General features: G+C 47.9%; 3 protein-coding genes across 8 annotated transcripts in view; all 3 read right to left on the bottom strand.

The window, feature by feature from the left end:
• Nucleotides 1–2,672: 2,672 nt before the first annotated feature.
• Nucleotides 2,673–11,198, bottom strand: slc5a1 (solute carrier family 5 member 1). The gene is made up of 15 exons (XM_067258270.1): nucleotides 11,020–11,198; nucleotides 10,373–10,444; nucleotides 9,423–9,527; nucleotides 8,860–8,919; nucleotides 8,658–8,762; nucleotides 8,263–8,368; nucleotides 7,629–7,709; nucleotides 7,286–7,497; nucleotides 6,253–6,388; nucleotides 5,815–5,922; nucleotides 5,252–5,402; nucleotides 4,970–5,138; nucleotides 4,428–4,643; nucleotides 3,906–4,005; nucleotides 2,673–3,775 (listed from the first exon to the last, which is right to left on the bottom strand). Exons 1-15 carry the CDS (start codon nucleotides 11,164–11,166, stop codon nucleotides 3,561–3,563), a joined length of 1,983 nt encoding a protein of 660 aa, XP_067114371.1. The 5' UTR covers nucleotides 11,167–11,198; the 3' UTR covers nucleotides 2,673–3,560.
• Nucleotides 11,199–12,333: 1,135 nt separating this feature from the next.
• On the bottom strand, nucleotides 12,334–15,737 carry ywhah (tyrosine 3-monooxygenase/tryptophan 5-monooxygenase activation protein, eta polypeptide). Of its 2 annotated transcripts, none has more exons than XM_067258273.1 (3): nucleotides 15,003–15,737; nucleotides 14,739–14,836; nucleotides 12,334–13,841 (listed from the first exon to the last, which is right to left on the bottom strand). In XM_067258273.1, exons 2-3 carry the CDS (start codon nucleotides 14,823–14,825, stop codon nucleotides 13,188–13,190), a joined length of 741 nt encoding a protein of 246 aa, XP_067114374.1. In that variant the 5' UTR covers nucleotides 14,826–14,836; nucleotides 15,003–15,737; the 3' UTR covers nucleotides 12,334–13,187. The 2 variants fall into 2 exon arrangements, with proteins under 2 accessions (XP_067114374.1, XP_067114373.1); XM_067258272.1 differs by having other exon boundaries at nucleotides 14,739–14,841.
• A 123-nt stretch (nucleotides 15,738–15,860) lies between these two features.
• Nucleotides 15,861–24,220, bottom strand: part of depdc5 (DEP domain containing 5, GATOR1 subcomplex subunit) — a 23,753-nt gene continuing 15,393 nt past the window's right edge. For 3 of the 5 annotated variants that reach the window (XM_067258266.1, XM_067258265.1, XM_067258267.1), the window contains exons 30-43: nucleotides 24,151–24,220; nucleotides 23,581–23,714; nucleotides 23,267–23,369; nucleotides 22,684–22,746; nucleotides 21,475–21,539; nucleotides 21,279–21,359; nucleotides 20,862–20,994; nucleotides 20,541–20,640; nucleotides 19,453–19,689; nucleotides 17,415–17,584; nucleotides 16,920–17,091; nucleotides 16,726–16,786; nucleotides 16,506–16,588; nucleotides 15,861–16,272 (exon numbers count right to left, since the gene is read on the bottom strand). The exon at nucleotides 24,151–24,220 is cut by the window's right edge and continues 168 nt beyond it. In XM_067258266.1, coding sequence (XP_067114367.1) covers nucleotides 15,974–16,272; nucleotides 16,506–16,588; nucleotides 16,726–16,786; nucleotides 16,920–17,091; nucleotides 17,415–17,584; nucleotides 19,453–19,689; nucleotides 20,541–20,640; nucleotides 20,862–20,994; nucleotides 21,279–21,359; nucleotides 21,475–21,539; nucleotides 22,684–22,746; nucleotides 23,267–23,369; nucleotides 23,581–23,714; nucleotides 24,151–24,220 — 1,771 coding nt within the window. In that variant the 3' untranslated portion in view covers nucleotides 15,861–15,973. The remainder of the gene's footprint in view (nucleotides 16,273–16,505; nucleotides 16,589–16,725; nucleotides 16,787–16,919; nucleotides 17,092–17,414; nucleotides 17,585–19,452; nucleotides 19,690–20,540; nucleotides 20,641–20,861; nucleotides 20,995–21,278; nucleotides 21,360–21,474; nucleotides 21,540–22,683; nucleotides 22,747–23,266; nucleotides 23,370–23,580; nucleotides 23,715–24,150) is intronic. The other 2 variants (XM_067258268.1, XM_067258269.1) reach the window with 2 other exon arrangements.

Raw genomic sequence — 24,220 nt, forward strand, 5'->3', positions numbered from 1 at the left:
TCTATGTCTCTCTGTCTCTCTCTCTCTCTCTGCAGTCTCCGCTGCAGTGCCTCTGCAGGCTGGATCACGTTTTCTAGTTGCCAATGAAGAGATTTCAGCCAATCAGGGCCTTGAAAAATCCAGCCCCCCCTCTCTCTTCCCTCCATGCTGCACGCGTGCACACACACACACACACACACACACTGAGAGATGAAGAAGGTGTACAGAGAGCTGTGAATCATACTCCACATACAATATGAATCCATCACACACCAAACACAGTAAACACACATCCCCGTTATACAGCACAGGAGGGAAGGAGCTACAGGAAGCTGGTACAAATAGATCGAATCTGCACACAGCACATCAGAAAAGGAAACAGACAGGCATAAATCAACCGCCGAAATTGATTCCTGTGTGGATTGTATCCGGTGCGCTATTTATGTGTGTGTATGTATGAATGTATGAATATGTGAAATATGTATGAATGCCATTTTGCAACCTAGTTAAGAAGCACGATAGATGACGCTGGTCACCACAAACACAGAGATGGTTTATCTCTCGGACTCTTTTCCTTTTTTCATCTCCTTCTCTCTTTTTCTCTCTCTCTTCTTTCTCTCACATACGTACAGTACAGTAAACAATATGTGACAGACACTTACATTTACATTTAGTCATTTAGCAGACGCTCTTATCCAGAGCGACTTACAGTAAGTACAGGGACATTCTCCCCGAAGCAAGTAGGGTGAAGTGCCTTTCCCAAGGACACAATGTAATTTTGCATGGCCGGGAATTGAACCGGCAACCTTCTGATTAATAGCCGGTTTCCCATGCAGTGTCCTAAGCAGACACAGCTTGATAGTTCAGCCATTGCAGACATGGTATTACATAACTAGGATTGACTATAGTGCTCGATCTGCAGACCTGCATGTGGACCGATTATTAATCCTCAGCTCTGAGAGAATATTAATGTTTGTGCTTCCATGTACTCTTCCAGAGATTTCATGGCTGCATCGTTTCAGCCAAACCTTTTGAATATTGGTACGATTCTATAAAACCTATATTTTCCTATACCTACAATTCAAAAAAAAAAAGTATATATCTGTGTGGTGATGTTGACCAGCCAGGCCTAGGGAAAGACCTTTCTGGAATGTTCTAAAAAGAAACTGTGTGCTGACAAGTCTGCAAACATCCAATTAAAGTCAGGAGGAGATCCTTACAGGGAATAAAACGTTGAAATACTTTGGCATCAGAAGGAGTCAGAGCGACATATCACGAACAGTAGCAGCAATGCAGCGTAAAGGGCCATCTCCACCACTGAAGAACTGCACCTCAACTGTAAAATATAGCCTATGTTAATCCTCTCTCTGCTTACCAAACATATTGACTGACGGCAAAGAAGACGTTATTAATGGGAGGATCAATAGGAGGCTTACCTCGGAGCAGCGGACAATTGACATTATGGTTGCGGACATTTTCTTATAGGCCTGGCCTCATCTGTTTAATTGTGCTTAATTGTGTTCATGTATCGTTTTTTACCGTTTCATCATAGCTACAGTAACAGAACAGATCTACATGGGGAAACTGACGCCCTCCCAGTACCAACAACAATACAGGTCCTTCATCATGGGACAAAGAACCAAACAGGTAGTGATGGTTATAAACTATGGAAGCAAATCAGTGACACAATGTTTTGAATGATTAAAAATAAAAAATTCTGATCCAAAAAAATTCTAGGTTTGGAAATTCAGGTTGCTCAAATTCAGATTGCAACATCCGGGGATACCATGGATGGGTAAGGCAATCGAGCCTGAATGCAATCAAACCATATCACCTCTCTGAGAAGGGTGCAACTGCAGACCTCTCTCCTCAGGCCCCTCTAATCCAGGTGTAGCTGCAGGATAGGCCCTTACCTATCCTTGGTACCCTGGATGTTGCAATCTGAATTATTTTGGCTAAAAAATGTCGCTTAATTTCGCTTTTTTTTCTTGAAATTTTCTGTTCTAATTTGTGTTTGAATATTTTGGATCTGAATTTTACTGTTCGATATTTTAGCAAACTAATTTTTTTATCAGAATCTTTTTTACATTTGAAATAAATTCATATTTAAATGTTAAAGAGGTGAATTCAAAACCAACAAATTCAGTGGTGTTTAAATTTCAATATTAAGTATTCAAAGCTTTTTAAAATTCAAAACATGATGTCACTGATTTGCTTCCATAATAAACAGGCCTGTTTCGGACACAAATTTCAGAGGGGTGAATTCTCGCTCCACAGCAGTCTCAGCGGTTGTCCTGTGGCTGCCAGATGGCGTTGCAGAGAAGGACAGGGCTTCCAGAGCTTAGAGATGAACAGCGACGAGCTTCAAATAGAGTAGCCTACCTCTAAGTGGGTGTGTATTCTCTATGGTACAGGACAGGGGCGTAGCCAGAATAATGTTTTTGGGTAGGCCTAGAAAAATATGGATACGCATCTTTTCAGTTTTTTATACTTATTTACTTTGCGATGTGCACCCGGTGCATAATTCTTCGGAGATATTTTTGTTTTTGCGTAGGCCTTAGAACAAATTGGGTTCTAAGGCCCGTGGCTATGCCCCTGGTACAGGATGGGTGCTTCTGACGGGGTTGTAAGACTACCAGGCTTTGTCATATGACACCGAAGAATGGGCTTTTAAACAAGTTGCCAGACGAGTCTAGAGCGAGAGAGGAATTTATGAAAGCAGAACATGATACTTGAACTACTAATCTTCAATGCCAACATTGTTTGTTTCTACTGGGATTTTTGTTTTACACAAAATCTTTACATTTTATAAAACAAAACTTGTAACGAAATGCAGTGATGCTGCGCAGGTTGTTATGAATACTGTCATCAATGCATATCAAGACCCACTCCGATTAAATTGCCTAAATGTAATTTTACATTCACACAAGGTACTCTTGTATCCAGCAGGGGTCAGTAATGAGACAGATGCAGAAGATGAAGGATTAGAGGAAATTCACAGCAGTTGAATCCATCCTTGAAACATCACTTATTAACAACTACATAACAAACGAGAATGGAATGAGGATATGGCACCTATATGGACTTTGGTCGCATACGACTTGTTAACATAAGGCAGTACGTGATTATATGTTTGATTGTCATTACTAGTAAAGTGAGAAAAAAAAATCCTCTGTATTCTGGAAGGACCAAACTGCCATGACGAGATTAGAAGAAAATGCCATAGAGATAGCTTTATTCTGATTATATTAGGCTTTCATCATTTTTGCAAAGCTAACACGGTACATTCCAATCACGCGCTTCTATTTATACCTACGTTGGCAGAGATAATCCTAATGATAAAACATTCAACATGTCAGTGCAATTTGCACACATACACACAAACATATACACTACGTACACAACCCCTTCAGTCTTGAAAGCAAAACCCTTGAAACACCCCCGTAAAGTCTCTTCCCAGGCAGTGTTTGAGTCCAGCCGGTTAAGGAGCCGAGCAGCCACAACGCTAGGTCACCGACACAAACTTAAAACAGCTTAGGACCACAGGGACCAAGCTTGAGGTTCTTTCCCGAGGGACACCCTTAGCCGTAGAAGCCGTGCAGGAAGACGGCCACACACAGCAGGATGAGGGCGTTGGCATTTACCACGTTCCTCCACAGAGGAACCTCGGAGGTGTCTGTGAGCTGTTTCTGGAGTTCCTCCTGTTCCTCCTGGGTGAGCTTGGGAGCTGTGCTCTTCTCCAGGCCACAGAAGCCCAGGAAGAGCTTCTTACAGCGGCCGGGCTCCTCCGTGGGCTCTGCCGGGAGAGGAGGACAGGGATGAGGGAAGTGTGTGGGTGGGTGTGTGCATGTGTGTATGTGTGCACGTGTGTGTGTGTGTGTGTGTGCATACGTGTGTGTGTGTGTGAACATGCAGTCCTCCCTCACCCTCTATATCCAGGGAGTCTTGGTTGTCGATCCAGTCGTCCTTTTCCAGGTCCTCTCTCTTCTCTGTGTTGTTCCTGAGGCTCCAACACAGGCGATAGAGCTGGGAGGCGGAGAGGAACACACACACACACACACGGGAGACACAGTTACAGTGATGACCTATGGGGGGGGGGGGGGGGGGGGGGGGTTCACACCATCTGCAACCTCTTACACATGTTCGGTTAACAGCTTACAGGACGTTACAAATTAATCCTGCATACTTCAGACGATTGTGTTTTCTGCAAACTAGCCTGACTTAGAGAAGGCGGTTGGGAATTTAAGTTAATGATGGACAGGAAGTGGAAATCAATTACCACCGAGTCATGTTGCAGGGATGGCCACTGGGCTAACTGTTAACTCATGTCATAACAACAACGTATTAGTCAGGCTTTTTCTTTTCGCTGCAACGTATAAGAGGAGACTAAAACCTCGCAATCTCTTCGACAGACGACCTCACACTCTGAGGTAACGTGTTCCACTCACGTATTTGTCCTCGATGGGCTCGGTCATGAGGGAGATGGACACGATGAGGATGCAGGAGATGGAGAACAGGATGATGGAGAAGTAGAGGTAGTGCACCCCGCAGATTATGGTGGGACAGACGCTGGGATTGGCGCAGCTCCCCGTGCCGTAGGCGAACTCTGCGATCATCCGGGACAGGCCGATACACAGGCCAATCAGAAGCCCGTAGAACGCACCCTGAGGAGCAAGGACATCATCATCATCATCCTCATCTGCGATGTACTGCTTAGTCATGCTCCAGTTCCCGCTAAACAAACACGAAGATTAAAAGTAGCGACCGAAAGCGGGGAGGCAGTAAATGTGCCTCTCCTGGTTATGTGTGATAACCAGAGACCTTTGAACGGATCGGACATGCAAGCACAGATAAATTTCTCGCCGGGGCGTCGACGAATAACCTCGGTAATCTTTCTACGACATCTTTAGATAGAATCTTCAGGCAACCTCTTTCGGCAGCCTAACGGGCCGGCCCCTGGAGAAGAGGAGAAGCAGGGGCGGAGACTCACAGCCTCGTTGACGCGCTTGCAGAAGATGGCGAGCATGAAAACGGCCGCGATGGGCGGGGTCAGGTAGCTGGTGATGGATTGGATGTAGTCGAACAGCTGTCCGCTCTGGGCGGACTGCACCACAGGGATCCACGCAATGCTCACCCCAATAAGAGCGATTATGAACACCCTACACACACACACACACACACACACAGTATCACAGGAGTGGAAACACCTGAGTTCACCCTATGGGAACCCTGATTCACCCTAAACACCCTTATGTGCCTGTTCTGTGTTTACCTTCCAGCGATCATAAGCTCTTTCTCGGTGGCCGACTTGCGTATCTTGGTGTAGATGTCCATTGTGAAAAGGGTGCTGGCGCTGTTGAAGATGGAGGTGAGGGAGCTCATCAGAGAGGCCAGCATCACCGACAACATGAGGCCTCGCAGACCTGTGGAACCAGTAGGGGAGGAGGGGAGGAGAGGAGGGGACAGGGAGGAAGAGGAACGAAGGTGAAGTGGAGGGGAGACAACAAGGAAGGGGGGAGGAGGTATGGAGGGCAGGAGGAGGAGGAGAAGGGGAGACAAGGAGAAGAGAGACGGAGGAAGGGGGGGGTGAGGAGACAAGACCGAGGGGAGGAGAGGAGGAGGAGGAGGAGAAGAAGAAAAGAAAGGAGAAGAAAAGACCCAAAGGAGAAGAGATGGAAGGGCGCAGGAAAATAAGAAATGTTACCGAAGGTTTCTATGGTTACACAAGTTGTCCTTGAAAGCGCATTTGGTGTTGAAAATGTGTCCCTCGTCATTTCCATCATTCATCACAAGCTGGCCTTGGAGTCGCCGGTAGAGGTTAGGTCAGTGGCTCACCGTTTGGCATCAGGTCGACCACGAGTTTGGGATAGGCGATGTTGGTGCAGCCTACGCTCGCGCCGCAGTACTGCTGACACGCCTTTGGGTCCACACACGCCACCTCATCTGGGCGGCACACAGAGCAAAAACGAGTGAAGCTTTACTCACACAACACACACATACACCCCGAGCAGGCCCGCCGAAAGGCGGGGGACAAACGGGTCTGTTTTCCCGGGCCCAGGGGGAGGGGGGGGGGGGGGCAGAACTGGAGCAGAGGAGAGGAAGAGCAAGGGAAAAGGAGATAGATCTGGGCGCGGGGGGGCCCATCTTAGATTCTCGTCTTGAAAGATGCCTTTGTAAATAAGCCGCGGTTATATCAGATGTGTGTTCAAACGCATCTGTCATCTCGAGTACTAGCCTTCAGGTGCGTTTGTTTTGTGCGTGTGGGCGGCTCACTTGTGTAGAGGATCCTGCTCATCATGCCAGGGAAGACCATGAGGAACATGGGGAGGAGTTTCAGGTAGCCACACAGGATACAGCCGGCCTTCATGTGAGAAAGGTTCTTCGCCGAGAGACAACGCTGGACAATAACCTGCCAAGCAGCGCACACAGGAGGGTGGGTTTACATTTACATTTACATTTAGTCATTTAGCAGACGCTCTTATCCAGAGCGACTTACAGTAAGTACAGGGACATTCTCCCCGAGGCAAGTAGGGTGAAGTGCCTTGCCCAAGGACACAACGTCATTTCGCACGGCCGGGAATCGAACCAACAACCTTCTGATTAATAGCCCGACTCCCTAACCGCTCAGCAATCTGACAGGTTTTAAAGTCTCGTGGTGACAAATGGGTTGACGCCTGTTCGTATTCAGGAAAACATCCCAAGATGAGATAAGGAGAATTTTGAAACTATCTCTCAAGTCGGATGTTTTTAACGAATATCCAGTCGTTGCACACCACATCAACAGCAGACGTTTAAGTAGAAGAAGTTTCAAACCAGATGTGGTTTCCTTAATCCTCACGCTATCATCCTATGTTTCGATCGAAGTTCACGGCACTTTTAATGAGAGAACTCGGCATCGGCTGATGAAATATTCATCCAAGGAAATGCTTTTCCATCTCAGGCAAGTACCAAAACACTTAGTCTGTGAGCCAAGTAGGACAAACGACTGCATGCAGACAGAAACCCATATCAGAACAGACCTTTTGCTAAACAAACAGACGACCACAATTTTACTCAGGGCGGAAGTGGCTTGTTCTTGGGCTATTATGTGGCTCTTGTGTGGGTGTGTAAATAAACGTCCTTCCAATTTCTCTAGTCTCCTCAGTGGGTCTGTCTGGCCATCTTACCTCAGCACCAGGATTCAAAAGCAAGGTCTGACTCACTTCTTGAGGACTGAAGCGAGGCTAAGGCTGGCAGTGTGGGAGGGAGGGAGGGTCGAGGATCGAGCCTGTCTGCGTGTCAGGAGGGGGAGGCAGCAATGAAGTACCTGGTCTGTGCACCAGTACCACGTGGCCTGGATGGTGAGTCCAAACACCAGGCCGGGCCAGGGCAGGTCTCCCGTGATGGCGTCCCTGAAGATGTGGAAGGAGTCTGGTCGAGGAGTGTAGCACTTCTCGCTGATGTTCACTCCGATGAAGGTGGGGATGGCTTCCATGTACTTGGTCTGGAAGCTCGTGTAGTCTCCCACCTCGTTGAAAGCTGAGGAGACAAACAGGAGTTAAGAGACAAAGGGATCCACTGAGACACCAGGAAGTTTGGAACTCAAACCGAGTGAGTTCAGTCTTGTATCGATTTGAATATTCTGATGTCTGGATGCAACAGGAACGTACCAAAGCCCATGAGGACGAACGAACCCACCACCATGATGACGGTCTGCAAGGTGTCTGTGTAGATCACCGCAGCCAGTCCACCTGAGACAGAAAACACACAAAGCTCATTAACGATGGAAACATTTGCGCGTTCGGGAGCAGAAGGTGCGTTTCGTTTTTTACCGTCTCGTAATATACCGTTATCTTTTGGCAAAAATCGTCCACCCATCCACGCGTTTACAACATGCTGTGTTTATCAAAGCCATGGAGTCCATGCGTGTCAATCGAGGTTGACCGGATGTGTTGCTATTAACATCATTAATATGTGATCATTGCCATGTTTACGTAGGCATGTTAAAGTTCAGATATTGAGGCATGATTAGACCAAGAGAAACAGCAGGAGGTCTGCCCATGATTTATCAAACTACATGGGTAATTACCCACGATGCAGTGCTGATAAGGAACCCCGAGGAGAGAGCGTGCAGAACGCCACGGTTACTTTAAAAGGCCCGGAGGCTGCGATATTGGATGGACTTTCATCCTTTCATTCATGGCGCCATTCACAATACAGATAAGAGCTTCTTAGTGCTTTACAGGAATACCATTTAAACGTGCTTGGAGGGAGCTGTGTTGACAGCGTGAGAGGAGGGTGTACCTGTGACTGTGTACAGAGCAGTGATCAATAGCAGTAGAATCACAGCCAGGTAAATATTCAGTCCCAGAGCCAGGTTGATAAAGATGGCACCAGAAAACATGTCTGCCTGAAAGAGAGAAAGAGAGAGAGAAAGAGAGAGAGAGAGAGGGATAACGAGAGAGAAAGAGAGAGAGAGAGAGAGAGAGAGAGAGAGGGATAACGAGAGAGAGAGAAAGAGAGAGAGAGAGGGAGGGATAACGAGAGAGAAAGAGAGTGAGAGAGGGAGGGATAACGAGAGAGAAAGAGAGTGAGAGAGAGGCAAAGTAAGAAAGAGTTCATTTTCAGTATCTGCCGGGATTTTCAAGACCACATATTCTCTCGAGCTCAGCAGCGAGTCTGGCCGGCTAAGGACTCACTGAGATCTTGGTGAACACGTAAAGGAAGAGAGAGAGCACAGACAGGTAGACGCGAATGCGTTGTCCTCCAAACCTCTTCTTCAGGTACTCTGGCATGGTCACCACCTAGAAGCAGCCAGATGGCATTAGCACGCTCGAGTAAACGTCACTCATGAATCAGATACCGCGACATGAGGAACGGCCATCTTGTCCACATCCTCACCCCTGCTTTGATGTAGATGGGTACGAACAGCCAGCCAAGAATGACCACCACCACAAGGGCCTGGAACCAACATGGATACGGATGGTTGGCAAGAAGTAAACTTTAGATTAATTTTTACATTACAGAGTCACTTCATGTCTGTTAACATCACAGATGAAGTGTTGCATCTCTGTTATGAAATGCTTTCCAGAGTCGTTATAAACTGTATACAACCATTGACCTTGCCTGAGGAGAGAAGTAAGGGACATTACAACGACCAGTGTCAGAGGTTAACCCTTGTGCTGCCTTCGGGTCACATGACCCAAAGTTCACAACGAACCATCGTTGTGTTTACCCAATTTTACCAATACAAAAACAAATAAATCGAATTTTATTTTAACCTTCGCAATGTGGGGGGTCTGAGACAGCCCAACGGTTAAAAGAAAATGCTTCACTTTGTTTTTGTATGCGGTAAAGTTGTCGCAATACGATGGTGACTGATGGGTCAGAATGACCCGAAGATAACACAAGGGTTAAGATGATACTGTGAGAAGTTAGAATAGTTGTCGGTTGGTTTTCCTCACATTCCACTCAAACCCTCCTATGGCAATGCCTGAAGCGGCTGCTGTTCCAGCGATGCCCACAAAATGCCCGCTGCCAATGTTGCTGGCAAAGAGAGATGCGCCAATCTGGAGAGAGACAAGGGAAAATCACAATCCTCCATAGGTACAATTGGTACTATTTCATTACTGTGGTTAGTTTTGCAGGATACATGGTAGTATACATAGCTCATAGCATTTTACTCCTTTCATAGTAAGGTTTGGAAGTTTTTTTTTTTTGCAATACAACCAGTTATTTTCACATATAGCGTCACTAAATAATATGGACTATCAAGGAAAATAGGCAGAGGACAAGCATGGGGTTTTTATATAGTTTTATGTTATAATAAACACCTAATTATTTTTTAGTTAGATTCAAATCAGCTGATAAGGATTCATTTTAATAAAGCTCAATCGAAAACTCATAGTGACAGCCAGGAGCGTAGCCAGAATAATCTTTTTGGGTAGGCCTAGAAAAATATATGGCATATTTTCAGTATTTCTTTACTTATTTACTTTGCGATGTGCAACTGTTGCATAATTTTTCTGAGATATCTTATTTTTTGAGTAGGCCTTAGAACAAATTGGGTAGGCCTGTGCCTACCCAGGCCTACCTGTGGCTACGCTTCTGGTACCAGCACAAGTAATGGTTTGGTAATAAATACGTCATTCGGTTCTCCAGAAGACAGTTGGGAAATCAAAGTTGACCTCTGTAAGATAACACGCTTTCCAGTAATCTTGGTCACAACCAGAGTGCGAATCATACAATGACAATCGGGGGGGTCAACTTCTTCTCCAGGGCGTGTATCGACCCCCCCGACCTGTTGTTTATACCTCTTTTGGGGGGGTCCAAGTCTTAATTAGGGAGGTCAAACCACCCTAAACCCCCCAGTAATTCGCACCCTGGTCACAACATTTCCTTGTCCTTTACTCACCGGCCACCACACCATACTCCTCCCTGCCAGGAAGAACCCCCCCACCGTCGACCGGTTGGTACGGACCATGGCCTGCAAAGGGACACGGAGACAATCTCAACATTCTGTCACAGCACAGTCTGCAAACATGGTACAACCCGTCTTCAGATAATAGACCTATACTTGTATTTTCTGGCCAAGAACACATTTTGAAGCAAACAAAAAAAACGAAATGAAGAGTATACTTTAATTGGGGGGGGGGAGATTCATTCCCTTGCCTCATACTATTCCAAGTTAAATTAAAATAGTTAATGATCCTTTTACAAGCCAGTAGGCGGAGGTTGACGGAAGGTTTTTCCACAGTAGTGGGGTTTAATGAGGAACAACAGCTGCATAGCATCAGTACAGAATGATCCCATCACAGTTTGACACACTTCAATGATTAACGGTTATCACACTGTGACCCTCGTCTCATGTCTCTCTGTGATTTAAACGGCACGGTCTGAGAAGATGCTTGCCAGGATTTCTCCTGCACGCAATGTTACGAATCCACGTTTCCTGCCTCGAACAGACCACGTCTCTTTGGCTTTGGTGTGCGGTTAACGATTCACAGGAGCAAATTACATTGAGGGCGCGCAGCCATTCAGTAGAACGATTGAGTAACTCACCCATATTCCGACAGCCAGGACCAGAAGGAAGTACAACACAATGACTGATATGTCTGCTGGGTTGTTGACAGCGTATACAACATTGGTGCCATTGTCTGCTGCATTTCTTGGTTGCATTAAAGAGAAGCCAAAATAATCCCGAGTCATTTTGTCTGAGCTGAGGAGACCAAAGGACAGCTAGTTTGTCTCCCCTTTCGACCTGTGGCTCCCGTGCCACCTGTGCTACTGCTTAAATACCACCGGCCCTCAAGGTAGGTGTGTGGGAGATAAAGAGAGAGGGGGGGGGGGGAGTAGGAGGGATTGAGAGAGTCAGATAAAGAGTTAGAGAGAGAGAGAGACAGAGAGACAGAGAGACAGAGAGAGAGAGAGAGAGAGAGAGAGAGAGAGAGAGAGAGAGAGAGAGAGAGAGAGAGAGAGAGAAAAAGCTGGGTCTCTTTGTTGACAAGAAAGTTATTAATTACAGCTTTATTATTATGAAATGCATCTACATATAACCCACACCCAAGTTATCAGAACATCTCTTAACGGTTTACCTTAACCTTGAACTTTATTGTTTTAACCTCATATAACAACTCGTATCAATCAGGCTGACAACTGATACTATTAGAATTGTTGGCATGCAGTTATTGACATGCACCTTAAAATGCCTGCCTGGGTTGTTATGTTTAGGATGGCTGCTGTAGGTGCTGAAAAATAATCAGGATTATTGTTGTTTTGTTGTGTTACTTTGATGTGTTTTGTAATGTACCTGTTCATCCTGTGCTGTGCAGTGGATTTTCCTCTCTGAGGACGTTAACGTTTTCGAAGTCAGTCTTAGCAGTAGCCTGTTAGCACCAGGGCCACTAGGTGGCACTGTAGTTGTAAATAGGAGAAAGACATCCTGATGGTGAAAGGGTTGGGTAAGACACTTCACTTGAGATAGCTTGAGCCAACAGTTTACATTATGCCTTCCAGGAATCAGGAAGGACTGATGAATCCATTTCCTTATACTCAAGAACACTGTGAGGGGTTGTTCCCGTTTTATACAACCTCACATACGTCAGACCCAAACCCGTCAGCATTAAGGCGAACTCCAAATATGGATGTTAATCATCATATTTTCTTTCATAATATATAATATATACCATGGCACTGTGGTAAGAGTGTGTATGTCCAGGTGATGTTTTGAATAGTTTCCTCAGCAGATGAATGTAATCCATCTCCTCTCACCAAGAGAACCTGTTAAGAGTCCACGGAATTTATACTCATGGAAACTGACGTTCAAAAACCTGTGGCAAAAAGACAATAAACATCCCAGTTAAAAAACAACACGAGTTCCCATGGTAGGTAATGTTTTAATGGCATTGTTTTAATGACCACATATTAACAATAATAATAATAATAAAAACAAAACATGTTTTTATTATTCGGCAACTGGAACTGAAAAACCAGACGCCGTCCAATCACCCGTGAAGACAAACTGCCCTTATAAGGGCATGTCCATGACAATACACAGGAAACAGAGAGGATGGGTCACCAGTCTTACAGCGACAGGGTTCAGTCAAGGAAAAGCACAACATTCTAATGAATGTAGATGGGCAACTGAACAAATCAATCATTTCCCTAATTAGCGTTACAGACACCCAATTCGTGATAGACATACTAAATGGTCCTCGCGGAACTTCCTGTATAAATGTCACTTGAATACCAACCAGTCGGTTCATTATCAGCAACAATGAATGGGAAAAGAAGGAAACAAATACCACCAGTGCACAGAAAGTGGGCCAGGCTCAAAAAGCTAGGAGGGAGTGGAGAGAGAGATAGACCGACACAGAGAGAGACACAGAGAGAGTGAGAGAGCGATATAGACCGACAGAGAGAGAGAGAGAGACAGACAAAGAGAGAGAGAGACAGGAAGTGAGAGTCGAGGTGAGCTTGTGAACGCGGGAGGAGGAAACTTAAGAATGGAGGACGGGCAGCAGGCCTTAACTGACAAAACCCTCTTTTCCCCCCCCACAAGTAGGTCACCGTGACGACACGACGAGACAGAGGGGGCGGATGAGGAAGTGGACGGGGAGAGAGGAGGAGAAGAAGAAGACGAAACGGGGAATCAGAATGGGCTGATGAAATGATGTGGCTACTCTAGCTAAAGACTATCCAAGGTAGAAGAGGCGGGGACAAGGGGGGCCTCAGTCATTGGCCCCCACTTCCTCGGTGGCCTGCTGGTCAGTGGTCCACAAGGTCAAGTTGTCCCGCAGCAACTGCATGATGAGGGTCGAGTCCTTATAGGAGTCCTCTTTCATGTTCTCCAGGTGTCCGATGGCCTCGTCGAAGGCCTCCTTGGCCAGCTGGCATGCCTGCTCCGGAGCTCCCTGGATCTCGTAGTAGAACACGGAGAAGTTGAGAGCCAGGCCCAGGCGGATGGGGTGGGTGGCGGCCATGCCCTTGCTGATCTCGTAGGCCTCCCGGTACGCCACCTCGGACGCCTGGACGGCGGCTGTGTTCTTATCACCCGTGGCAACCTCGGCCAGGTAGCGGTGGTAGTCTCCCTTCATCTTCAGGTAGAACACCTTGCCCTCCAGCTGCTCCGCATCGCAGCTCTTGATGAGGAACTGGTCGAGGAGGGTGAGGACGTCCTGGCAGACGGTCTCCAGTTCCTTCTCGATGGTCTCCCTGTAGGCTCGCACCAGCTCCAGCTTCTTCTCGTTGTCGTCGGACACGACCCTGGCCTCGATGCTGGAGGTCACCCTCCATGAGGAACGCCTGGCTCCCACCACGTTCTTGTACGCCACCGAGAGCAGGTTGCGGTCGTCATCGCTCAGCGGCTCCCCAAGCTCTGTCACCTGGAAGCAGAAAAATAAATTGTTGTTTTGATGTTTTTATTTAAATGTATGTTGTTCTTGTCAGCAACGCTGTGATCAATGTTAAAGGATAAAGGTTCAGGTTAGAGGCAAAATAAGGATTTTTTAAACCCCAAAACCAAACAAATAAATCTGCTCCAATTCCTGTACTAGATATTGCAATTAGGCCTACAGTTGTTTCTATGGCAATATTCCAAGATGGCTGCCATTTTTTTTTTTCTTTCCACTTGTAGGCAGTATTTCACGGAAAGCGTTTTCTGTACGGAGAGGAAAATCTGGAATAAGTGATAAATTATGAATTTAATACATCCTTATGGGCCAAATGTTATTATATATACACATACAACAATAATGCTCAGTTCATACGAAGAGTGAGGGCATTTAGGACTAACCTATGATTTAATTCATCTCGATCTTAGTCACCCTGTTCGAACGCACCCTATCCTCCGAAGCTCTGCACTGCCATTGGATAACTTGCAAAGACCCATACTTCATTGTTAGCCACCAAGCTAAGTCGGATGCTAGCATCCATTTAAGGTTTTTCTACAGCGATAACATGATGCGAACAACATACTGATAGTATATGGCAATAACACATCCGGCTGTTGTTCTAAAGTTCACATCGTAATTCAAATTTACAAAATATTCGAAAGTCACATCTCATTAATCTAGCATAGCCAGCTGGCTAACAAAGGCTCGACATGCCGCAGCCTGAATTATGATGCAATCTGGCAAAAACGACCCCCTCTATTGCACAACTGAGAGCAAGCCAGCAAACGGTACTTAACTTAACCTGTGGGTAACATGGCAGCAAATATAATGTGCACGGAAATATGAAAACAATCCGGTTGACAAGCTTGGCCACTTTGTAATCGTTACCTGCTTCATCGCAGAGGCCATATCATCGTACCGCTCCGCCTGCTCGGCCATCCGAGCTTTCTGTATCAGTTGCTCTCTGTCTGGCATCCTCGCTGCTGCTGTACTGTTGATGAAAACGGTACAGACACTCACACAGTCTGCAATCTACAATTGCTCTAACGTTATTTGAAAGTGCAATGTCTTAAAACAGAAAAAATGAAACGTTATTAGCAAAAACAGATCGGCTTCAGACAGAACATCAAATGAGAATGCGGGTTTCCTGACCTGCTTACAAGTGTTGTTAGCTAGACGCGGATGATGCGTAAATAAAAAACAACCGTTTATGCCGTAGATATCTAGTTAACTGTCCTTCCGGTCCTCGGCCCACGCCTTTACTCTTTCTATCTCCACCCGACGGCTGACTAGCAACTACGGCCTCCCACTGCTATTTACATGGGGTGCTGCTGCAAGCGTCCTGTCAATCCAGTTTGTCGGTAGAGGGGGGTGTGAAGGGCGAGGGCTGCCGCTGCTGATATTTCATGGTGACGTCACTTTCTATAAATAGCCAAGTACTGCTGCGGGCTCGCGCCTGCGCAGTGCGACGTGCTGCATCCTCTGTTGCAGCATCTGACTGTGCGTGAGTGCGTGGAAGGCTCGGGTGAAAGGATGCGAGTGACTTCTCTTTGCCATCGCAAACAAATCACCCAATAAAATTGTGGCTTGCCACATGGACCTATAATGAAACGTTTGCCCTTAGGTTTTAAGTTCCCATGTAATTAATAATAGCTGGTGTCGGTGCATGCCGTGCCGATTGCGAGCGACCTAAATGTTAACCTGTTATCGACAGATGTAACCTCGGACTCGCTGAAAAGGGCGAATGCTCTCATACAATGTGCAGTAGCTTAGCTTTGCTAAACTGCAGCAGTGACCGCCCTTCAACTCACGCACTCATTCTACTGTCCTTTGCCCAGGCCATCGGACACCTATGAATACGTGGAAATGTAGAGAAACTCGTTTTTCATCCCAGGGGCACCCATAAGATAGCCTTGAGCATAGTATGGTATGCTATGATACCTATACGACTGAGGTCAAATGACATGAAATAATCCATTTGCATGCATGCCATGACAGTTTCACAGTCGATGGATATACAATTAAATAATTTATTCTCTTTAATCAGGCAGTAGTCTATACATATCAGTTTCATCCCCATTTCATGTCCTTTGGATGGGGGTCCTTTGGATCGGGGTCCTTTCTCACGGAGCGCTGGCGTTCATCTTATCCTGACAACCGTCCCAAAAGTTGACCAGCCTGTTGTCCTTGTTGGCACAGAAGTCGGTGAAGTCTCGGAGAAGGCGGTCGGCCAGCCTCTCGTCCCCCAGCACGCCTGTCCTCCATGCCTTGGTCAGCATGGTGTTGTAGGCCCAGTGGTAGCCCACATGCTCGTCGCAGCCAAACAGGCCCTGGCTCGCGGAGGCAGTGGAGTTGCGTCGGCGCCGTTGCTGGTTGCTGGAGTACTTTCTCTTGGAGTAGGGAAGCTGGAGGAACACGGTGCCTGTTGGGACAGGTCCAGAGGAGGGAGGGACGTTCGGGGAGATGAGTCGAGAGTGAGGGAAGCAGGCAGGGAGAGGAGGAGGTTAGGGCAACACAAATATGTGTACACTACCTCTAATTCCCCCGAGAAGTTTCAAATCATATCACTTTGATCTATTGAGTACAACAATTAAAGTAAATGTACAGTATATCCCACCAGAATCGGTGTATGCTCCTTCCAGAAAAATCACCTACCTGTGACATGTATGTACTGGGGCTTGTTCTCTGAAGGGAAACTGAAAGCCGAGGCTGAAAACTTGTCTTGAACAAATCCAAATCTGAGGGAAGGAAGGAGGGAGCAAGGAAAGGAGACATTAGAGGACCCAATGAAGCTAGGAAGCAGTGTTAAGATCATCACAGTAAGTGCTGTGGAGCCACAATTTTTACGTGGCAATCCACTCTGAGAACCGCCCACCTGTAAAGTATGGCCTCTTGAAAAAGCTGCATTCGTTCCCAGTATGTCTCCGGCTCAAAACCTGGCACATCATCGCAACATAAGAAAGTCATCAACAAAGGAAATGGAATATAACCAATCCTTGAATACATAAATACAGCATTTTGACAGTTGAGGTAAAAAAAAAATATAGAGGGTTTCCAGAGGATCCTCACCGTCGAATAGGTTATCACAGCCGTTCTTAAGCAGACTGAGGATGTGGAGAGGGATGAAGAGCTGGGCTCGGAGCGGGTCGCCGTACAGGTACGAGGGCAGAGCGAAGGGAACCTCCAGGACCGGCACCAGAAGGAACCCACAGGAAGCTGCTTTCCTGTGCCAGCCTTGGACCTGCGGAGGGGGGCAGGAGCCGACGTAAACATCACGATAAACGGGGGCGTGAGGTGAACATGTCCCACCCACTTTCTGAAAGCGGAAATCTGTCCCTCCCCACTTTCTGATAAGAAAAAAAAAACGAACAAATGCCAGCATCCATTAAAAACAGTTACACCTCATTTGAAAACAAACCGACGTCCCTGATAATAAAAACTGTATTCGTTTAGCAGCCGCTTATATCCAAGGAGATGTGCGGTACCTGGAGGAGGAAGATTTGAACCTGGAACCTCGTAATCGGAGGTAAAGTTCTATAACGATTAAGCTCTACCCTCTCTCACCATCTCAAAGAGCACAGCTGCAGTGACAGCCATCCAGTGTAGCTTGACCTCAAAGGCGGCGTTCAGGGAGAAGTTGCCATGGTAATAACAGCTGCACCACTCGGTGCGGTCGCTGCGATTGTTGACGTCCACGTCCAGGGTGGCTGTCTTCTGTTCCGGAACAGTGGCAGCTGGGGAGAGGGAGAGAAGAGGGAGAGAGGGAGAGGAGGGAGAGAGAGAGGAGAGGGGGAGAGAAGAGGAGAAGGGGAGAGAAGAGGGAGAGAAGAGGGAGAGAGAGAAAGGGAGAGAAGAGAGGGAGAGAGAGATTGTGGAGGGAAAGGAGGGAGAGAAGAGGGAGAGGAGAAGAAGGAGAGAAAGGGGCGGACAGAAGGAGAGGAGAGAGCAACAGGAGAGAGAGAGAACAGAGAGAGAGAGAGAGTGGTGGGAGAAGGAGACCATGGAAGGAGAGAGATGGGCCGGCAGAGATGGTGACGTGAGGATAAGAAGAGTAAGATATGGAGGAAGCGCGTATGAAACACGGTAAATGGGTTGATGCATGAAAGAAGGATAGGATCAGAAATAACTACCACCGAAGAAGAGTTTAGAATGACTGTTATGGACGCCTGTTCAGGTTAAAAAGCAGTTCCCTAGACATAAGGTTAAGCCTGTTCCTGGACTAAGATGTGGCCTGGTCCTTAGCATTAGCCATGAACAATGGAGAAGCTTCATGTTTAGTCATTAACAGGAAAAAATCATTTCAAAGTGTGGCATCCCACAGGTCAAACTACTGAGAAAACCAGTATCAAAAAAAATAAAAAAATTGTGAGAAAGATAGTGTGGAAAAAGTTAGCAGTTAAGACCCGAGTTAATGCAGTAACACTCTCACAATGTTGCGTGCGCATTGTGAAAACGTCACGAGGGTCGGGCGACATAGAGAGGCGCATAGAGAGAGGACAGGGCACACCAAACCACTGCACTACAGTACCACAGTCACGACTACCACAGCATGCACTAAACACCAGCCAACCAACCGACGCTCTCATCTTCCATACTCTGATTGGAAGAAATTAGATAAAACAGCGATCGGATTGGAGGGGATCTCTCCAATCAACTGCCGGGTTGAAGAGTACCATTGGATGCAGAGGGACACATGCCAACTCCTAGTTCTGATAGGATGGAAGCTAGATGGAGGGGGAGGGGTCATAATGTGTTCGGTTTTCTCGGTAGGTACCCAGGGTGCAAAATTAACTTGTTTGTCCACCGGCCTAATGGCTTGTGAATATTCAAATTTGACCATCCACTCAATAGATTACCCTCGTTGTTTTGGCTGTGAGTGTAGAAAATTGACTAGCCTCTTGCATATTTTACAGGCATTTGGCAGGTGGATACTGATAACTCTGTGCCCTGCAGGTAACCTGCACTACTAGCTGCTGAACACAACTCTGTTACTCCATACAGTCCAGCTGTCGACCGTCAGGGGAATGAGGGCAGGTGTCCAGTGTCTAGGTGTCATACAGGAAGCAGGAAACAGGAAACAGCGGTCGCTAAGCTATCATTTAGCACTAAGAGAAGCTGGCTACCTGTTGGTTTAATGTGAGAACCAGCAGTGGCGCAATTTCTTCCGTAAATCGTTTTCGGTTTGCAGACAGACGCGGTTAATCTGTATGGACAGTTTGGTAACCGCGGTTAATTTGTAGGGGATGAAGATCTTAATCCAGATTGGCTGCAGTTCTGCTGCGTCAATCCAACTTAGTCTACAGAACCAGAGGAATGAGTGTTCCAGCGAACCCATGTGACACCTGTTCCTGGCCCCACGCCATCGCCCGGAAGACTAGCTCTGGAGTTGCATGTAATTGGAGGGAGAGAGAGTGGGAGAGGCATGCTGGATCTCATCGGAGGGGCGGATTGAGGGGGCGTGACCATTGTGATCATGGTTAAGGGGTGGAGGGAGGAGGGGAGTGATTGGTTGGAGGGAGCTTTGAAGGTTGTGATTGGCTGTAGAGGGCCGGGAGAGGGTTGTGATTGGCTGGGGAGGGGCGGGGGGAGGGTCTGTGTGTACCTAGCAGAGCGGCGGCCTGGCTGCGTCCTCCGAAGCTGCGGCTGAAGGAACTGTGCCTACTTGCGTACGAGGCCGGCCGGCTGGGCAGCCATGGCAACAGGAAGACGGGCAGGTCGCAAGGGCGGAGCTCCTCCAGGACAAAGGCCACCTCGAACCACTTCCTCTGGAACAGGGCAAAGTCCTCCAGGGCAGCCGTCGACCAGCCCCCGGCCGCAGGGGGAGGGGGGGGCTGGGGGCCTGGGGGGGGGGGGGGGGGGGGGGAGGAGGGGCAAACGGGAGGGTGAAAGGGAGAGTCAACTGATCTGAGAGTGTCGGTTTGTTTTTAAATATGGGTGTGACTCAGGGCTCGCAACTAACTTTTTTCCTCATTGTCCTAGTACCGTCCCGGAGTACAAAATGAACCGTCCCAAAATGTAAATTCTTTTGACATTCTGACATGGGTCTAGGTTATTTGCAACACTATTTAACACCCCTCCCCTCTCCTCCCGCTGTGTGTGAAAAAAAGGTTTCTAAAGGTGGAACATTTTTTTCAACAGTTTCGAAAGGTAAACATTTTTTTGACAAATCGTTTTTACAATATTTTTGAAAGTTTGGAAAAAACATTTCTAAATGTTTGAAAAATATGAGTACTCTACTAAACTCTACTGTACTCTGCTCTATTTTAAGCTTCTCTGTTCTCCACAGGGGGAACAGAGTTCCCTGGAGGCCCAAGTAAAGTGGTTCCCCCCTGTATTACAGTCTGATGATTTTGGACGCGATACAGTGAAGGGAAATCTGTTCCCCAAGTGTTCTCAGCGTAAAAGACTGGTGTATAGAGGAAACTTGCTATACATAATGATCACAGTAACATACATCACCAGCATCACTGTATTGCTTCATAAATGGCCGGACTGTATACATGTATGTAAACCTACATCCCTGCTCTCATTACGCAGAGCTGCTGACAAACTCACAATGAGAACGATCAATATCGGCTCTACCGACAATCAATCAGTGACCCTGATGAGGGCAGGGTGACGAGGGCCTGGGATGGGATCCCAGCCCTGGCGTTCACCAGCTGGGACGCCACGCGCCCCCTGTTCCCTTACCTTCTCTCTCCGCCACGATCCTGTAGAAGTAGAAGCCGTAGATGAAGGTCCGCATGGCATCGCCCGACGCGTGAGACACCAGGCCCTCTTCCAGCATCTTCTACACAAGCACACGACACAGAGACACTTGTTACAACTACAAAACACACACCTGCTACACACACATATATAAATAATAACAAATTGTAGCCCCTTCATTTTAAGATGGAACCACGTAAATATTAAATGTTGACAACGCCCATGGATAATCCTGTGTGCTCTTGTTCACAAACACACTGACATGTCGCCGGCTGATTGGCTCGTGGCCGTGACCTCACCGACCTGCATGATTTCCACGGCCATGACCTGGGTGGTCACGCCCTCTACGTTGTTGACCAGCCAATGGACGATCTCGGCGCTGATGAAGCAGTTAGGGGGCAGTCCTTTCTGCTCAGGTAGGAGCTGCACACCTGTCCTGCACACGGAACACACACAGGCTCAGGAGCTCCTCTAGGACAGCTGTGTGACACACACACACGCTCACACACACACATGCTCACACACACTATCTATGATCCACAGAACAGACACACACACACACACACACACACTATCTATGTTCCACAGAACAGACACACACACACACTATCTATGTTCCACAGAACAGACACACACACACTCTATCTATGATCCACAGAACAGACACACACACACACTATCTATGACACAGAGAGAAGACCCACACACACACAGACTCACGCGGGGTGTTTGATGGCTTCCAGGATCTCCATGAGGGTGGAGGAGGAGGACAGAGTCAAGGCCCCTCCGTCCATCTGACCACTACGACAGCAGCAGGCGGGAAAACAGTCACACACCTTCCAGAAGCCCAGCACAGACACACACACGGCTTTATGTTATCTAGTTGTCGCCAGACCAGAATAGTCTGCAGTCATACCTGGTTTCCATGGCACCGCCAGGTCCCACGTCTGCCTGGGCACCTTCCGCTGGATCGGCCGGCAACTACATTCGAGCCAATCAGCAGAGGTTTAGTGAGTGGACAGACCAATCAAGACATCACATCTATCTTCTTCTGCTACACGAGGGTCGAGGGGTCATGCAGTCAGAAGCAACTCACTGCCTGACGTTCGTTACCTTGGTTACAGGGGCGTCGGTTTGTTTTCAAACGTGGGTGGGAAAGCTTGATTTAATAACTTAAGATGCGGCCGTGGAATATAATTTTCATTTCATGAATCATAGTATACGACTTTGGTAGTTGGAAACAATTTTGCTAATGGTTATCCATTCATTAATATAATAAGGTGAAATGACATGACTGCATGGGCGGGGGTGGTCATAATTACTGGATTCACAATAGCAGTTGTGAGATATCGAGAGGAATAAATGAGTCAACAGGCATGTCTAGCTCCCTGTCTATGTTGGGCGGTTGCAAAAGTGCACGGTAGACCTACATATGTGCATTATTTACAGTTTTCACTGTTTGGTTGACAAAGAAATGTGGCAAGATTCGAAAAAATCGAATTCTGCGGAAGCTGAGCGAGATGCTGATAAGTTCAAAGTGACAAACTAAAAGCATTTGTCTCGTTCATTTGTGACGGGCGGTAAATGAGTGAAACTGGATGACTGTGGGTTTGACATTCCGAAATATCATGCGCCATCTGCATGCCAAGAACACATGCAGCGACTAGTCCGTGAGAAATGCTCTAAGAATGCACCAAGTAAGTACAGAAGCCCCAACAGCAACGTGCAATCCTGGGCGAGGCCCGACGAGGCCTCGAGGCTGAACGTTGCATGACTCCAAACGCCCCTATCTGCCTCCCTCGTCGAAAACAAGCATGTTTTCTCACGCAGCAACGGGCTGGGAGACAGAGAGCTACGGGTGTGGGAAAGCAAAAGGGGCGGACGAGACGATCGCTTCTAAACCTTCCCAGCGTTGTGGTGGCGTCTACGTAGCGTTCATGCAGACAGACACAACACAGACACACAGACAGACACACAGACAGACACACAGACAGACACACAGACAGACACACAGACAGACACACAGACAGACACACAGACAGACACACAGACAGACACACACACAGACACACAGACACTGCACTCTAGAGGGGTGCAGCGCTACAGGGGGCCCATGATTACTGACCTGCGAGTAACTGATGTAGGAGGAGAGAGGGCTACGAATAAAATCCAGAATGAAGGCAGCGTCCTGTCAGCGGAGGAGGAGCAGGAGGAGGCAGGAGGAGGAGAAAGAAGGAGGCAGGAGGAGGAGAAAGAAGGAGGAAGGAGGAAGAGAAAGAAGGAGGCAGGAGGAGGAGGAGAAAGAAGGAGGCAGTAGGAGAAAGAGGAATGAAGAGGAGGAGAAAGGAGGGGGAGGAGGAGAAAGAGGAATGAAGAGGAGGAGAAAGAAGGAGGGAGGAGGGAGGAGGAATGAAGAGGAGGAAGGTGAAGCCACGTGATGAAAACACCCCCAGTGCCCATGGAGAGAGAGAGAGAGAGAGAGAGAGAGAGAGAGAGAGAGGAGCAGGACTTATAGGACAACAGGCACAGGAGAGAGAGAGAGACAAGAGAACCAAAAGCGAAGCTCCCACAGTTAAAATAAAGAGCCACAAGCCCTGTTACATGATCATCAAGCAGCCCCAAGTGTCCGGGGAAGATGCTCCCACCACAGCCCTGGATCCGGAAACCCACCCAACCCCTCAACACCCCCACAGTCCCCCCCCGCTCACCTTTCTTGGGCTGTCCACATACGTGGTCGCCGCGGCAACGGCCGCGGGGTCGCCGGGGGCGGCGGTTTGCTTGCCCTGCTGCTGCTGCTGTTCCTCCAGAGTCCTGCAAACAGGAAACGCATCATCAGCAGGGTAAGCTTCCTGTCAGACGGGGGAGTTTTGGGGGTTTCCGCTGTCGTCCTCGGCCGTGGAGGCGACGGTTCCTCTCACAGTGAACCAGAACCTGAATCCGAATCTGAATCTGAACCATAACCAGAATCTGAATCTGAACCCGAATCTGAACCTGAATCTGAACCTGAATCAGAAGGACTCACTTGTGGTTGTGCTCCAGCTCCAGCAGGGCGGAGAGAGCAGACGTGCCTTTCTTCCCCAGGGGGGGGGCCATGGGCTCGGGGGGGAAGGGAGAGAGAGGCCCGCTCATCTGGAGACCCTTCATAGGACCGCTCTTCTACACAGAGACAGGAGGAGAGACAGGAGGAGAGACAGGAGGAGTGCACCACAGAGAGAGAGAGACAGGAGGAGAGAGAGTGAATAAGAGAGAGGGGGAGAGAGAGACAGGAAGAGAGAGAGACAGGAGGAGAGACAGTAGGAGAGAGACACAGGGGGAGAGCATCAGAGAGAGAGAGACAGGAGGAGAGAGAGTGAATAAGAGAGAGGGGGAGAGAGAGACAGGAAGAGAGAGAGACAGGAGGAGAGACAGTAGGAGAGAGACACAGGGGGAGAGCATCAGAGAGAGAGAGACAGGAGGAGAGAGAAAATGTGAATAAGAGAGAGAAAGGGTGAGAGAGAGTGAGAGAGTGGTACAGTGGGATCTTTCACGAAAAAGACTGTTCCGGACTGTTCCGGACTGTTCCGGACTGTTCCGGACTGTTCCGGAGCCTCACCCTGATGATCCTGTCGGAGCGATGGCGCCTGCGGATGCGGTTCAGCCCCTCCAGGAAGCGTACGAAGCCA

This window comes from Osmerus mordax, chromosome 20 (assembly GCF_038355195.1).
Source record: "Osmerus mordax isolate fOsmMor3 chromosome 20, fOsmMor3.pri, whole genome shotgun sequence".
Taxonomy (NCBI): Eukaryota; Metazoa; Chordata; class Actinopteri; order Osmeriformes; family Osmeridae; genus Osmerus; species Osmerus mordax.